We start from the raw sequence: 15,807 nt of genomic DNA on the forward strand, positions 1-15,807 counted from the left end.
TTTACTCCAGCCTGCTGGGATTTCTTGGTGGGGTTTCCTGGGCAATGCTGGTAGCAAGCACCTGTCCACTCTATCCAAAGGCTTTGGCTTCTGCTCTTGTGAACAAGTTGTTGTTCTTTTTTTTTTTGGTGGCTTTTTTTTCCCCCCCCCCGAAATGGTAAGAGCTATTGTTTATTCTAATTTGCAGAAAGAAGTAACACTTCTGGAGTAGTTCTTCGTCTAAGATGTAGGTTGTCAACCTTCAGTCCTCCCTGAATTGCATGGCAGAGTTTAGATGGACAGTTACTGGCTTGCTTATATAGGGAATGGCCAAATCCTGAACTGCTGACACAACCCAGAGACAGTAATCTTAATTTACCACTGTAGGACCCTAGGGTGTGTAAACATAAGCACAGTTGTTTTAACATCCCAGGTGAACCCCTCAGACCGGTACCGTGTAATGGGGATCCTCGCCCCGGCCTCTCCCCAGCAGAACTCTGCACACAAGGGATCTGCATCCCTGCCAGCAGTAACAGGAGAGGAGTTCGAACATGGTAAAGTCCTTCCTGTGCTTGTTAAGTGATTAAAAAATGTAATTCTTGCTATATGAAACCGCATTATCTGGATTGGTACCTAAGCACAATTCATAAGAGAAATGATCCTGCCAGCATAGCGCTTTTTGAGCACCAATAGTTCAGTATTTCAAACAAGAAGACATCGGAGCAATTAAAAAGGGAACATGTATCTTGCAAGACAATGCCTGAAGAGGCAGTTAATTTGGAGGAAGGAGAGACTGGAAGAGATCTCCAGGCCCATCAAAAGCTTACTGACCTCCATAGTAAGCGATGAGGGGTTGGCTGGTTGCTTCCTCTGATTCACGGACTCAGACTCTACAACGCGGAGAGTTACACAGCAGGCGTGTTTCCTCCAGCGCCTGGGTGCAAGGGGATTTCTCCAAAAGGTTGCACACCAACAGCACATTTGAACAAATACTTATAGAGTGGGGATCTACGTATTCATTGGATGGCATAACACAAATATCCATATGCGTAAGTGAGGCTGGGTTAGCTCTAGAGGCTGGTGTCAGCAGTCGATGTTCTCTTTGCATCTGCCCGTTGCCTCCTGGTGGGCGTCTCCAGGGTCTGTTGGAGGAAGGCTCACAGTCCTCCTCACCTTGTCTCACTTTTCCTCGGACCACACACAGATTCTCTTAGCCAGTTTCTTGAGCAACAGGAGTGGTTCCAGAAGGTTTACCACCTCTATCTTATCTAAAACCACCAGTATACTAGTTTCTACCAACCTTACATGGCTACCTATCCACTACAAAACCAGACTTGTTAAAGCACATCTGCTTTCCAAGGACATGTCTCTTATTTTTGCTGAAGACAGTGGCCCTTGGTCAGCTTTCACAGAGCAGTCAGGGCAAGCAGGATTATTAAGCAACATTCAGAAATCATTATAAATTGCTCTAAGTAAATAAGTTGCAAAGCAGGTGATCATTTCCTTCGATCACCTCCTTTCTTTATTTCCCTTGGAAGGCTGTTGCAGAACCCAAATCTTCTAAGCATTAAAGTGTTTTCTTCCAGTTTGCAGCTTAAAGTTACTCAGGGCCAGGCAGTACACATTTTTTCTGGTGCTCCCACCCTTCAATCTTAGTAACTCTCCTCCCTAAGCGGTATTTCCCTCTTCTGCATTGACAGGAGTCACCCCATTCTTCTCCCACTTGCTTTGCTGGCCCGAGCAAATCCCGCACTCCTGACGTCAGCCCGCACGTCCGTCTGCCATGTCCCAGCGATCCCCGCAGCTCTCCTCGCCAGTTCTCCCAGGGACAGTTCATCTTTCCAGGACGTGCAGGACCAGCAGGGCCACCACGTCAGACGAGCTGTGCTCTCGTCGGGGGCATTAACTCCCCTCTGCAGCTCCTGAAAACACTGTGCCTGACACACGGCGCTGCAGCGCGGCCTTATGCCCCCATCAGGCTGTTGGCTCCCGGATGCCCTCTTGTGCTTCCCTTGAGCTCCCTGTAGTTCGTCTTCCCCCTCCTGTTTTGACCAGCCAAAGAACGTCCAACTTAGGACTCTCAAATTCTTCCCACTCTTCTAAATAGCTTTGTGGGGGTCTCAGCCTTCTGCCCTTCAGATCAGTGGCTTATCATAACAGAAGAAGGATAGCAGTGTTTTTCCCCAAGTGAGTAAATACTTAAGCTGCTTGTTCAAATAGAACAATTAAGAGAAAGGGAAAAAAACAACAGCTAATTGGAAAGTGGAAAGTTTAATTTGGTGCTGCAGCAGCTTGAATACTTCTGCTGCAGCTGTAGCAGAGGGCTGGCACTTAAATGTCTGATCAGGATGAAAGCAAAAATCCTTCCACTAAGGTTTCAAATTACAAAATAACTTCATCTAAGGGAAGACAGAATGTATATATCTAAATATTGCTGTGTGTTCCTAGTGCCTCTCAGCACAATGATTCTCTAATGGCAGCAAGAGCTTACTGGTATGAAAAGTTTAGAATTTTAGGTGTTATTTTGAAGCAATTTACAGTTAAATCAGCAGTAGTGAGAAAACAGCCAAGAATCTGACTTGCAGAATGGGAGATGATTCGTGACTTTCTCCTCAGCTTTTACTGTGAATGGAGTTTACAGCTCTCAGTACTTGCGAGTGCCAGACTTTGTTAGGATTGGTCAGGTTAGGAACTCAGCAGGCTGCTTCATTCATCATTGTGATTTTTCAGTCAACAAAGACAGAAAGGCGGCCAACAGGTACCAGTTTCATCTGACTTTTACCTGGGTGCAGAATGAAGGTTCTTTCTGGAATCAAAACCTGCGTCTCTATCAGGATATTGGCTATTAGGGGAAGTGACTTTTTCCCACCCTTTGCTTCAGTAAAATCTTTTTGGCCCAGATGGCTTCTCCTGAGGCAGAAATGTGCAAGTACTGGGCCTGGACTGCTGCAGCACCCTCATCCTTGTCTGGGCCAGCAGCTTCTGCGTGGTCACTTTCTGGTGAGTGGCGGTGATGTGTCACCCAGGCGTTGGGCTGTCTGGGCCGGAGCTCTCCCTCAGAGCCCAGCTGGCTCCTCAGGCTCGCGTCATGGGGTCGGGGGGAAGCAGAGGCACCGCTTTGCTTGTGCAGCATTTTGCAACTCGGCTTATTTTCAGAGCTGGCCCTCTGCCCTCTGGACACAGCCCTCGCTCAAGCTGTGCACTGTCAAAGGGGTGAGGCAGGGCGTGGGCTGAGGGGGGGCTGTGTGTAGGCAGTCGATCCCGTTTGGTCCCAGGAAGCCCCACGTGCAGTTCTGGCAGAGCTGGGCTGTTGCTCCTGGCTCTGGAGAAGCCCCGTGTCTGTGACAGTGCTCCTCAGCCCAGGGGGATCCCAAAGGCTGCAGAGTTGCAGGATCAAAAGGGGCTCCTGGAGAGACACGGCTCGGTGAGGAGCAGAGCCTCCTTGGCTTTGACCTTCTCTGTTCTCCATCTGCCCAGGAGAGCAGAAAGACTTGCTTTTCCCTCCTCCCGCTGCTCAGCTGCTGTCAGTCCCTAAGCTGCTGGGTGCAGTGGGAGCCTCTTTCTGGGAAGGCCCAAGAACAAGGGGAGAGCTGCTTTTTGGCCAGGTCCTGCTGGTGTCGGAGTGGCCTGAGGTCCTGGCCCCTGCCTCCCGCCCCGCTCCCGGCTGCTCTGGGGAGGAACAGCCTGCAGTCCGTGTGCTCCAGCTGCTGGGACAGGAGCACAGCTGCAGAGAGGGGCCCTCAGGAGTGAGGGGAAGCAGAAGCATCAGCCTGATGCTTTCTGCTTCGGCTAGGAAACCGCTTCGCCCCTTGAGAAGCGAACTTGACCCCAGAGGTCAGGGTTTTCCCACTGTGTGTGTGGGGGGAAACAGCCCGACCCCAGGTTGGTGGCAGCGGGGTGTGATACTGGTTCTCCTGTCTCTGCAGGTCCCACGGGAGGAAAGAGCTCTGGCTGGACACCTTCCTCAGGTGAGCCCCGCTGCAGTAGCAAACCTCCGGCGCCAGCGTGGCCATCGGTGGGATGCTCCAGCTGAGCTGAAAGGCAGCTCGAGAGCTGGGGGAGAGGTACCCCCACTGCTGGGGCAGCGGCAGGGCAGCGCTGGCCGAATTGCTCAGCCTTGCGTTGGTAAAGTAACACTGAGCCGATCCGGCTGCCGCCACTTGCTCCTTCTGTGCCTGGATTTCTTCTGATGTAAATGGTGCTGGAGGGGCTGGCAGGGGAGAGAGCAAAGCCGGGTTCAGTGATACAGAGCTCTTCCTTTGTCCATTCCCTGTGCACAGGCAAAGGAGCAGAGCCCAGGAAATGCCGGTGACCCCGTTGCCCTTGATTGGTCTACTCATGAAAGTCTTGGGCCTCAGTGGCTCTGTAAGTGTCTCTGGGGTTCCAGCTGGGTCAAGGGAGTGACTCTGCTTTCTAGCACAGACTATTAGAGGAGTTTCTCCCACTTGGCCTTTGTTCTCTTTTCTAGGTGCTGACGTTAACTGCCCCGACCGTCAAGGCTTTGGTTCAGTGCCAGGCAAAAGTAAGCAGTGGCTACATTTCTCCTCCTTGGCGTTGTGTATGGGTGGGAGGGCCCCAGGAGAGGAAGGTCGGCCTTTCTGGGGTGGGAAGCCATCGGGACACAGGCCTCTTCCTCCCTGGAGGAGTTGGGGTGGAAGTCTCCAGTGCCGGGGTGAGAGCACAGAGGGGCAGCCTGTGTTCCCTGTGCTCACGCCGGTGCCCTGTGCCCGGCTGCGGCTGTTGTGGCCCACGCGGCAGCCGGGAAGGGTGCTGGGGCAGGGCCCTGTGGGGCAGGTCCCGAGGAGCTGGGTGTGGCACAGGCCTGGGGAGCAAACACCCCCACGGGGCTGTCCCGATCCAACACCGGGGAGGGTTCTGAAACCATCCTGAGAGCCAGACTGAGACGCAAACGAGGCTCCCAGCGACCCGGGCAGCACTGCCGCCATTGGCCGAGCGAAGCCCCGCCCCCACCCGGTTTCCTAGCGACCATTGGCAGCACTGCCGCCATTGGCCGAGCGAAGCCCCGCCCCCACCCGGTTTCCTAGCGACCATTGGCATCGCTGCCGCCATCGGCCAAGTGAAGCCCTGCCCCCACCCGTCTCCTAGCAACCCAGACATCGCTGCTGCCATTGGCCGAGTGAAGCCCCGCCCCCACTCGGTTTCCTAGCGACCATTGGCAGCACTGCCGCCATTGGCCAAGTGAAGCCCCGCCCCCTCTATGTCCTAATAATGCCCGGGATGCGACCAGCAGCAGCGATCATTTGAGGAGGAGAAAGCGAATAGTGAGGAGGTGTTGAGTAGCGAGGAGGAGTCGTGTAGTGAGGAGGAGGAGGAGGATTGCGGCGACCAGTGCAGGCGATCAGGGAGGAGGAGGAGGCGGCGAACAACATCATGGCCATGGCAAGCAGCGTCGGGACATGGCGACCAGTGCCACCAGCAGTTCCCAGGCGTGGCCGGAGCCAGACCCAGACCCGACAGGCTCCTCGGCAGAGCTGCCCCTCGCCACACCAGGAGCGCCGGCCCTTTGACCTGAGCTGCGCACCGCCGCAGTGAGTGGAGCCTGGGGGGCCCGGGGATGGTGTTGGGGGGCTCCGGGTGGGGTGCTCAGGAGGGCTCTGGAGGGCCCAGGGCCAGTTCAGGCAGGCTCCGGAGAGCAGGGGGGGGGTCTGGGTGCCAGTCTGGTCACTGTCCCTCCCGTGCAGGCCCGGGTGGTGGTGACAGGGGGGCCATGGGGGACACGGTGCAGTCAGGGTCACCCCTTGCACGTGAACGGGGTGAACTGGGTGGCTGCACTCGTTTCATGGCCCTGGCCTTTCGATTCTGTAAGAATAACGATGCGGAATTGAGCACCGCAAACAGCTGGAAGCCCTGAAGGTGTTTCCCGGCGCTCGGCGCAGGCAGAGCGGTGGTTCTGGGTACGGGGTTTGGCCGGTGGGAGCCGTCGGTTGCAGGTCGGCGCCTTGAACCCGGCTCCTCTGCGCATCCCGGGCCCCTGGCTGCGGTGACAGCGTGTGCTGGGAGCGGGGCCGTGGCCTCAGGCCTTTCTCTTGTTGTTGTCCGGCTTCAGAGCTGATCAAAATGCCCCATCTAAATGTCGCCTGCTGACTCGGGTCAGTTTGTTCGGTAGCTGTATCACGGTGTGGTTTCTGACAAGCACGGCAGTAGTAGTTGCGGTTAATAACTGTGGAAGCCAGGGCAGTTCCTCCAGGTGAAGTCCCTGAGGCACAGTGCGGGGCGGCAGGTGGCCCAGCTGCGGGCAGCGGCTCCCCCTCGGAGCAGGAGGGTCAGTGTACATGTGTCAGAGCCCTGGCTCCTCACACAGCAACAGCCTCCTTCTGCGGAGATGGGGCATTGTTTTCCTGGCTTTTCATCTTCTGAACAGATGGCCTCGGAGAGAGAGGAACCCACTGGCTGTATTCGCCTGGCATAAGCTTGGAGGCCCCAAATAACAGTAAACATTTTTGCTGAGTAGTGTCATAAAGGCAGCAGTTACCTTCTGGATGCCTGTACTGGCACATAGATGGCAAAATCCCGTTCTCTGTGACGGACTTGCACCATCTTTTGAGTCCTAGGCCCACACGGGCCTGTTCGGCCATTCCCAGCGGGGACTCACAAAGTCCTTACTGTCAGGATTTAATGCCAAATCCCAGTTCTGCAGAAAACTGCTTTGCCAGCATCTGCTTCCCTCTCTGGAGACCCTGACAGCATCTCTTTGTGGAAGTGGGACATGCATGACGGTGGCTGAAGATTTTCTTCGGGAGGGAATGGCACTCAGGTGCCGGGTGCCTGGGACGTCTCCTCAGAGGAGTCTTTGTTCCCCAGCGGAACGCGCTGGGCCGGTGCCCCTGCCTTGGGGGTGTTGAACTTGCCGTTTGTGGTTGACAGCCTGTGGTGAGACTTGTCCTGCCTGAAAGCCGGACGAGCCTTTCTTGTTCGTGTCCCCAGCAGACACGGTGCGAGATCCAGCAGGTTGCTGGGGTGAGGAGTGGTCTCCCCCAGAGCAGGGCTGGCTGGCTGAGGGGCAGAAAGCTCCAGCTGGGGTGTGCGACACCGGGGCTCCGGCTCCCCGTGGCTCCAGCAGTGCGGAGCTACAGCTTTGGGGTTCTCTTAGATTATGTCTTTGGGGAGCAGTCACTGATTTAATTGCACTGTAAATTGTTTACTGCAAAGATTTGCTTTACCAAACTGATGCAGGATGCCTGCTGTGACTTTGTCTCAAAATCCTTTCAAATGAAAAAGAGCGGTCTTAAAAATCATTGTGATACACAGCCCTGGCCCTGAGTACAGTGCGCTGTGCACCGCAAGCTGAGAGAAACTAGATACTGTTAATAAATAGTAGCGGCAGTGACACTACAACGAAAATCCTGCTGAATGCGGAGTTCCAAGTGGACAGTTCCTTAACTGACTAAAATCCTGGTCATCAGCTCTGCTCTGGTTTGTGTTTGGTTTTGTAATCCCGATTTGCTCTGTTTCGGTAGAATGGCTAGTTAATGCAAGGGATATGTAAATTGGGGAATATTCTTTTTTCCCATGGTATATGGTCCCTCAATTTAAAATTCTAGACAGGTGAGAAGCAGAGAGATTTTTGATGGTGACCTTTCCCTTTGAAACTCCAAAAATCTAATCTTTAATATAATGTAAAGTATATTCTCATCTATGATAGTCAGCAAGGTAAAGAACATTCTGCTAGTTTGAAAACAAACTAGTGGGAGGCAACAAGTCAGAATAACAATGTAATAAGGAAAAAAAAAAAAAAAAAGGCAGATAACACTGGGTTAAACTAAGAGAGTCAGGATACAACCTGACACCCTGTTAATCAGGGTGGTGGTAGCAGTCTGGTGGAATGGTGGCTGCAGTCCCCGCGAAGCAGTGATCCCGTAGAAAAAAAAATCTGCTCTTCCTCAGAAAAGTCCAGTGGTGTCTAAGTAGCTCCTGTCCTCTGGAAATCCAGTGGAAAAGAAGAGAGTCTCTGGTATTTAGAATCTCAGGTTATATCCAGGATGGAATGCTGGTGTTCTCCCTCTGCTGGAGCATCTCCCAACGGGATAATGAGTCACGCTGCATGGCATTGATGGGCCATTAGCAGAAAGATAGTCTGGAGGGGCGGGGGGAGGGAAGCAAGGAAACACTGCTCCACCTGATTTCAACAGCTCATGAGGATGGTAATAGAATACACTGCAACCCAGGACAAACATTTATTAAAAAAAAAAAAGTGGATGCCCATTGAAAAGGCATTGTTAAAATGGGATGTCACCATTTCTCAGCGACTCCGTAGTAAAAGTGCCACATCTGGAACATCCCTGCTGAAGAATTTTGAGGAGATTGCTTCACTTGAATCAGTCTGGATTTGGCATGAATTTGGAGAACTCTACTCAAATTTAGATGCAAGTGAAGGAGGATTTTGAGCAAAGTAAAAAAAAAAAACAAACAACAAAAAACATCAGGAACAAACAGTGTACATCCAAGGGTGACATTTGTATATAGTTCTTAAATATTTAAATCTCTGGAAGAAAACTTCTCAGACGTGAGCTTCTGTTATCCTTTTGTTGGTAACACGTGCAGGAGCAGAGGACTAAATGAGACCAGGGGTCTGCTTTGCTCAAGAGCTTGTTTCTGACAGTCATCGAGTTAGGAAACTCGTGACGTTTCTCAGATAACTTGCTCTTGGGGAGGTGCTGCACAAGCCTCAGGCTGCGTTGCTCTGTGGAGCCAGCAATGAGCCCAGGTCCATGCTGTGCCGGCGCCAGTGCCCGGCATGTTCTGTGCGGTGGCCCTTGTCCCGATCCGATATCGGGGAGGGTTCTTAAACGATCCCAAGAGCAAGATTAAGACACAAGCGAGGTCAGATGCCGTACAACCTTATGAACTATATTTTTTATAACAACTGATAAGAGCGATAGGACAGAGAGCAAAAGAGAGGAGAAAGTCAGAATTCTGAAGCAAGAAAGCGGTCGAGGTGCAACTAATTACCACCACCACGACCAGGGATCCAGCGATGTTCCGTCGGCTCGTTCTCAGTGCCGATGATGATGTTCCACATTCCTGGCTCCGTCGGAGTTCCCAAGAAGCATCAGCATCCTGAGAGAGGAGTACACAGTCCTTTTATAGTGGCCCGTCCCCACGATTTCTCCAAAAGTCTGCCCGTTTCCACGGGGGCTTGTTGTGATGTGTGCCGCCCCATGGTCCTCCATGCGTGCATGCCCAGGTGGTCACGGTGGTCTTGCTGGCGGGGGTCGACCTGCTTCCTCACTGCCTACCGTCTCACGCCGCCTACCCGGCCTGCGCGCAGGTGTAGCTTGGTGGGCGCTACCAAGGCCGCTGTTGTTCCAGCCTCGGGCGGACGTTGTGGATTCATTGGGCACTTTCCATCTCCCTCAAGGCGTACTCCTTCGCAACAACAGGGTGCTGAGGCCAGGAAGTGGTAGTCGTGAAGCAGCAACGTTGAGACAAATAAAGTTCAAAAAGTCCCTTACAGCCCTGTGCCGCTCTCCTGGGCGAGAGGGGCCTTCCCCCGGCAGAGAGCTCGGGCTGCCCGCCGCACCGTGCCTCTGCCGAAGCCCAGGGCATCCAGCTGCCTTCTTTCCCGTGGTTTAATGGGTCTTGGTTCAGGCCCAAAACATTTCCTCATTCCCTCCAGTACCCTTTTGAACCTTGAATTTAATTCAGCATTTTTGAGGACCAGCCTGTTCATCATTTATATGAGAAAATACATGTACAGACTTCTTTGAAACTGAAGTTGCTACATCCCTCTGCTCCAGTGGGAGTTGCATTTTAGCTGCTTGTTTGGTCCATGAAATGTTAGATGGAAGGAAGTCAATGAAAAGGAATTGGATTGACTTTCTCCTCTGCCACTGTGTGCAGCTGCCAGGTGATAGCATGAGTCAATCCTCAGCACAACTGATGTAATCTGGTGGTTTCAAAAGCAAATGCAAACAGTGGATTTAAAAAATAACGTAGAACAGTTGCTGTAGTACTGGTGTTTCACCAACGTGCATAACCGGGTGAGCTAAATCATTTGTCTCAAGTTTAATTTATTGTTGGTAGGCTACCTGTGAGTTTCTTGTGAAACCCCAGATAAAATTGCTGTAAATCCATGATCTCTTTGGGTTTTTTGATTTCTTTTTCTTTTTTAAAAAGCGTTCGTTGTTTTGTTGAGTACGCCTTTGTGTGAGGTAATTCAGCCTAGCAACAGACATGTATCTTGAATTATCCTATTGAAGGATGTGGCATACAGGTACGGTGGCATTTAAATGTAAAGCCAAAGGAAGCAAAGGAGTTGAATCTCTTGTTGTGTAATTAAAACACAACCTGCCTAGAGAGCCCAAGGGTCAGGCTGAACGTATTATGCAATAAATTCATGCGCTCACAAATGTGAGTGGACTTAGAGTATTAAAAACTGAAGCCTACTGTCACTTCCTTTGTTATTGCTCCTGTCTTCCAGAGGGTGAAGTCGGATAAGGTTGTGCTGAGAACTATTTAAAACTGTGTCTGCTGATTACGGATGCTTCAGTTTTTGTGTTCAACTCATACCTGAGGTTCAGCTTTTGGAACCTCTGCTCTGAGGTAGCTGTGATGATTCCCCTCTGTTGGGTTTCCAGGGATGCAGGACGTGCCTTGGGTAGAGCAGGGGAGGGTCCTGCTTGGATGGGCTGCGTGGTCTGGTTCTTCCTTTGTTGGTCTTACAGCTTCTCACCAATAAATAGGAGAGAGATCAATTTGTTCACTTTGGATTGTTCAAGGTACGCATTAGAGAACCTTTAGCGTATTGACTCAGGAACTGGAAGAGACTTGAGGAGGCCTTGCATTCATTTTTATTGCTCTGGATTCAGAGGAGGACTTGGCACCCCTGTGCCAGGGCTCTGGGAAGGGGAAGAGCCCAGCAGAGAGGAGCCCGGCCCAACCCTTCTGGCCTCTAGAGCAGGGCAGTCCCGGGAGTCCGCTGGACCAAACAGCACTTCAGAGCCGTGGCGGTGCTGTCTGGTCGGTCTCTCTCAAGCCTCGGAAGCGCGCTCTGAAATCTCGGAAGAGTCTGTTATCTGCGGAGGCTGTTGTGGGGGTTGGTCTCGGAGGAGACCTCCAGGGCTGGGCTCTGCTGGAGCCTGTGCCTTGGTGGTGCTACGCCGTTCGGTGCGGAGCTGCTCTGTCTGCTGTAGACGTCTCTTCTTTCTGATAGGAATCTTCCAGAGGCTGTAAGATGTTGCTTTTACATAATCTGATGGGCATTTACCTGACAAACTGTTGGGCATGATTCAACAAGACAGCATTTTGTGCAGCAAGCTATTGCACAGGTCTCTGTAAATGAAGCTGTAATAATCTGGCTGTCAAGGGGCTTATATGAATCTGTATTATTGCTTTTATTTCAGATTACTGGAAAGCTACGATAGCCTGAGAGACAAACACTTGGGTGAATACTTCAAAAATACCCGGATAAGACGACATCTTCAGAGATCAGGACTGGTGAGACTGAAAAATTTCTTTTTCTGAGAAAAAACGAAAAGAATTATTTGTTTCTCTTAATATTGTGCAAGTCAAATCACTGATAGTCCTGTTGCTGATTTGTTAGAGGTGTGTGTTGTCACTGGTAAGAATTTGACCAGCCAAACACGTGCAATTCTGCTGTGCCAGATCAAAGCCACACGATCACACTGTGACCGAGGGTGGGGTGTTTAGTCAGAGCATTCCCCACTCCGTTGTTCTCTGCCATTGGTCAGCTGGATGTCGCAGCAACACGGGGCTGTGGCGCTCACGGCTGCACTACTGGAGTCAGAAAGGCAGAAGGAGGGGTAAAGCGGGGCTTGGGGCTCAGCTCCATGAGCTGAGCGGTTTTTGAAGAGACTGGTGACAGCTGAGGAGATGCTGTAGGTGGCGCTGGGCACGTCTCGGGCCTAGGGGCCGCCTGGGGCTGTGAAGGCGCTGGCCCGCGGCTGCTGGTGGGTGAGGGTGTCACGCCAGGAGTGCCGTGCTGACCGTCGGGTCGAGGCCACGCTCCGTGGAGGATCACGCTCCCGCTCCCAGCACACCTCTGTCATGCAGCAGTCGCGACGCTTGTCTGTGTGATCTGGGAACAGGGGCTGAACGGATTGAGGCGGGGTAAATACTGGAGAGCCGTGGCTCAGCCCCGAGCTGCTCAGCAGTGCAGTTCCAGGAAGTTATTGCACACGTCGCTGTATTGCTGCACGATTGGGGCTGTGTGAGAATGTCTGTCAGTCTGCTTGTATTTCACACCCCGGCAGAAGAAGATATTTCATGGAGAGGTCTTGGTAAATTCAGAATGGTTTTATGTTTTTGCTGCGTACATATCTTTGCTCATTGGAGTTTGCCTCTGCAAAATCTTTCCGTTTGCAAATACACAGAATCCTATTACAGAATCACAGAATCGTTCCGGTTGGAAAAGACTCTTGGGATCATCAAGTCCAACCCTCAGCCCTACTCTACAAAGTTCTCCCCCACACCATATCCCCCAGCAGCATTGATTCTCTTAGGTTATCGATTCTCAGAGGTTTTTAAAATGTGAAATCTAAGCATCTTTGACTCTAATAGCTATTTAAATAGCTTCAGTGTTATGTTTTTAAAAGACTTTAATGGAAAGCTGCAGGATTTGGTAAAGGTGAATGTGCTGAACATTTTAAAAAATACTTATGCACGGCTGGGTGTGACTCTGTCTAGCACAGGCAGATGCCACCCCTGTGCAGTAGGAAGGCAAGTATTTAATTGCCCTCCACTGACTTGGGCAGCGGCCCCTGAAGAGCAAGGCTGAGCCCACAGCTTTTAGGAAATGTGACTGGGGCTCTCCTGCCCTCTTCGGTTGGCTGATGGGGTCCCCGGGATCAAAGAAACGACAATTCTGTGCTCGGAAGGTGATTTCCACCACTGTGACAGAAGCAGAGGTGGTAACTAACTGGGAAGAGAAGGTAGCCTTTCTGGGAAATTGGGCTCCCTTTAAAAACGTACCTTGTTCTGTCATGTCCTTCTCAGTTACATTATATTTGTTTATGGCAGATCTCAAGAAGTGGCAGAATAATACCCGAGAAGGAATACCGGCTAAATACTCTACTGGAGGAGCGCCTGAAATACGTACAGGAGTACCTGGCTGGCACCGTGTTTAATAAGGCCCCTGACAGAGAGGTATGCATTTACCAGCGCCGTGTGAGCCATGTCAGGTACTCCCCTGCTGAGAGCCAGGGGCTGTGGACTCATACTGAACTGTTTGTGGTAGCTGCGCCCTGGCGGTGCCCTGAAAGGCTCTGTCCTGCTGGGAAAAGGACAGTCGTTGTGCTTGACATCCCCGCGTGAAACCTCCGCTGGCCTCTGGTTGTCAGCCCGCAGCGTCATTCATCAGAGCGTACGCTGTCCTGGCTCTCGTGCTGCCCTTCGGCTCTCATCAGGTTGTGGGATGATATGCACAGGGCTAGCTGGCTTAAAAGAATTCCAGTCGAAACAGTAGTTGGAACATGGTCATATATCTCACCTGAACACAAAGTTTGGGCACGTTCCTGTTACGTCTCAAGAATGGAGTTGGTCCCTACAACTTTACAAATGCTCAGTTGTTAATTGCCGATGTTAACTTACAGAGGTGTCATGCAAATGGGTTGAATCAATAGTGGTTTTGTAATAGGGCTCGGTGAGGAAAACAACCAGGGAGCAGGCAGGTGATAAGCAGAGCAGAAGCGTTATTACCTTCACTGACATCTCATAACGTCCATTAACGAGGTTTCTCTCTTACATTGATAGCGTCATCATCAGCCAGGAGCAGAGAAGAAACCTGCGGAGAATGGCAGGAAGGAGAAGGCGCAGAAAGTCAAGGTAAGGCTGGAGTGCTCCCCAGCGCTGGGGGGACGCGGCAGCTTTGCCCTGGGTTAAACCACAGCCGTGGGTCAGGCCAGAGGCTCGCTGAGCCAACGGCTTTGTCTCTGATGTTTACGGAAAAAGTACAAGAAACAGATAAGTAGAGGATGATCCTGCCCCAGGTTCCATCTCCTTCCTCTAGCCAGCAGTTCAGGAACTTCAATTCACACCCCTAATTCCTTTGGAATCTACTTATTTTTTTGGTTCTGCAGTGTTCTTGGTTGTGGAATTTAATTACGAGTTGTAGGAAATGGCACTTTCTTGCATTTCTGCACAATAATTAATGTATCTGCTGTCTGATAATTGGAGCAATTTGGTGCTCCATTGTTCTCCTTATGAAAAGAGTTAATACCTGTTCTTTTCCAAGGCATTTGTAGTTTTACACACCTTTTTCATATTCCTTCTCAGTTTTCCAAGCTGAAGACTCTCAGTCTATTGAGGCTTTCGCCCATGAGCCATTCCAGGCTTCTCTTCTCATTGCTGTTGCCATTTTTCAACCGTTTCTAGTTCTACTCTTTCTGTTTCGAAACGGGGAACCAGAAGAGGATGAATAATTGAGGATACACGTTGCAGTTCTTCTAGTAATTCTAGACACTATCTGCTCTTGACTGCAGCTGCACACTGAGCTCATATCACACCCTATTTAGCAGAACCAGCATGTAAGTAATGAAAAGAGGTTTCAGAAGCCTTTGCTTTGGTGTCACGTAGGCAGGGCTTGGTTCTGTAGTTGTTAGAGTCACGGAAGTCCCACAGAAGTCAGAAGTTCTTCTCCCCATGAAGTCACTTGGACTCACATGGGAAAAGTTGTTCTCATTCTGGCTGAGATATACTCAGCATCTTTTTTCTTTATTAGGAGCCTGTGTCCATCGCGAAGAATGCATTGTGAAGCTAGCTGCTGCTTGGAGCAGCTGAAAACCAATGTCAAATCTTTCTGATTTTAAATAATACCTTTATGAGGTAAAGGAAGGAGGAGATTTTCATGACAGACAGCGATGGCTGTGGTACTTGCACTGTTTACTGACTGAAGTCCTGCTGGCAGAGTCACCCCAGTGGAAGCCGTGACTAAGGCAGCCTGTGAAGGGAGTCTGGACTTGGGTGATTTTGGAACAAAACCCCAAACTGCTTCCTTCAGTGAGGAGCATAGGGGAGACGCCTGCTGTCCTGGCTTTGGCTGGGACAGCGTTAATTTTTCTTCTTAGTAGCTAGAGTAGTGCTGTGTTTGGATTCAGTGTGCGATTTGGTATCAGAAGAATGCTGATAGCACAGGGATGTGTGCAGTTGCTGCCAGGAGATCAAGGACATTCCAACTCCCCCTGTCCTGCCATGGGCGGGTGCAGAAGATACTGTGAGGGGCCATGGCCAGAGCAGCAGACCCAAACTGGTCAGGAGAACATTCCTCATTGTGCAACGTCACGCTCAGGATGTAAAGGAGGGTTGGCTGGGAAGGGGTTTGTTCTCTCTCGCTTCCAGGACTGCTTTTTCAGGATCTTGGCTTCTCCGGGATCACCAGCTGGGAACAGGCTGGGTATCAGTCAGCGGGCGGTGGCAGGTGGTTGTGCATTTCCCATTTCTACTTTCTATTATTGTTGTTTTGTTTCATTTCAATTGGTAAACTGTTTTTGTCTCAACCGCTGAGTCTCCCCACCTCTACCCCTCCAATTCCCTCTCCCGTGCCCAAGGAGCGGGGGGTGAGTGAGCGGCTGCCTGGCGTTTGCCTGCCGGCGGGCTCGAACCACGACACACCTGCAGATGGGTGATCTGTGTCTCTGCTGCGGTACCACGCCGGGACACAGGAACCTGGCTGCAATTGGCAGTGTAATTTAACCCTCAGCTCATACGTTCAGTGAATTCGGCTGAGTAGCTAACCTGAAAGAAAAGGAGAAAGACAGATGACTGAGCAAGGGAGGATGGGAGACAGAGCTGTCTGTCTCCAGAAGGGTCGTCAGCCCAACGTGGGGCTTTTGGAAAGAAAAGGGAGGGAGG

The 15,807-nt window shown here is 51.3% G+C and overlaps 2 protein-coding genes across 2 annotated transcripts in view; both read left to right on the forward strand.

Annotated features, from left to right (window-relative positions):
- LOC141971175 (uncharacterized) overlaps positions 1-14,710 on the forward strand; it is a 46,323-nt gene extending 31,613 nt beyond the window's left edge. Inside the window, exons 9-14 of the mRNA XM_074928337.1 lie at positions 2,596-2,663; positions 3,906-3,947; positions 4,448-4,501; positions 12,979-13,104; positions 13,711-13,782; positions 14,678-14,710. Coding sequence (XP_074784438.1) covers positions 2,596-2,663; positions 3,906-3,947; positions 4,448-4,501; positions 12,979-13,104; positions 13,711-13,782; positions 14,678-14,710 — 395 coding nt within the window. The remainder of the gene's footprint in view (positions 1-2,595; positions 2,664-3,905; positions 3,948-4,447; positions 4,502-12,978; positions 13,105-13,710; positions 13,783-14,677) is intronic.
- A 66-nt stretch (positions 14,711-14,776) lies between these two features.
- Positions 14,777-15,807, forward strand: part of LOC141971176 (uncharacterized) — a 34,752-nt gene continuing 33,721 nt past the window's right edge. Inside the window, exon 1 of the mRNA XM_074928338.1 lies at positions 14,777-14,781. Within this exon, the coding sequence (XP_074784439.1) occupies positions 14,777-14,781 (5 nt within the window). The remainder of the gene's footprint in view (positions 14,782-15,807) is intronic.

The sequence above is a fragment of the Athene noctua genome, chromosome 28 (assembly GCF_965140245.1).
Source record: "Athene noctua chromosome 28, bAthNoc1.hap1.1, whole genome shotgun sequence".
Lineage (NCBI taxonomy): Eukaryota > Metazoa > Chordata > Aves > Strigiformes > Strigidae > Athene > Athene noctua.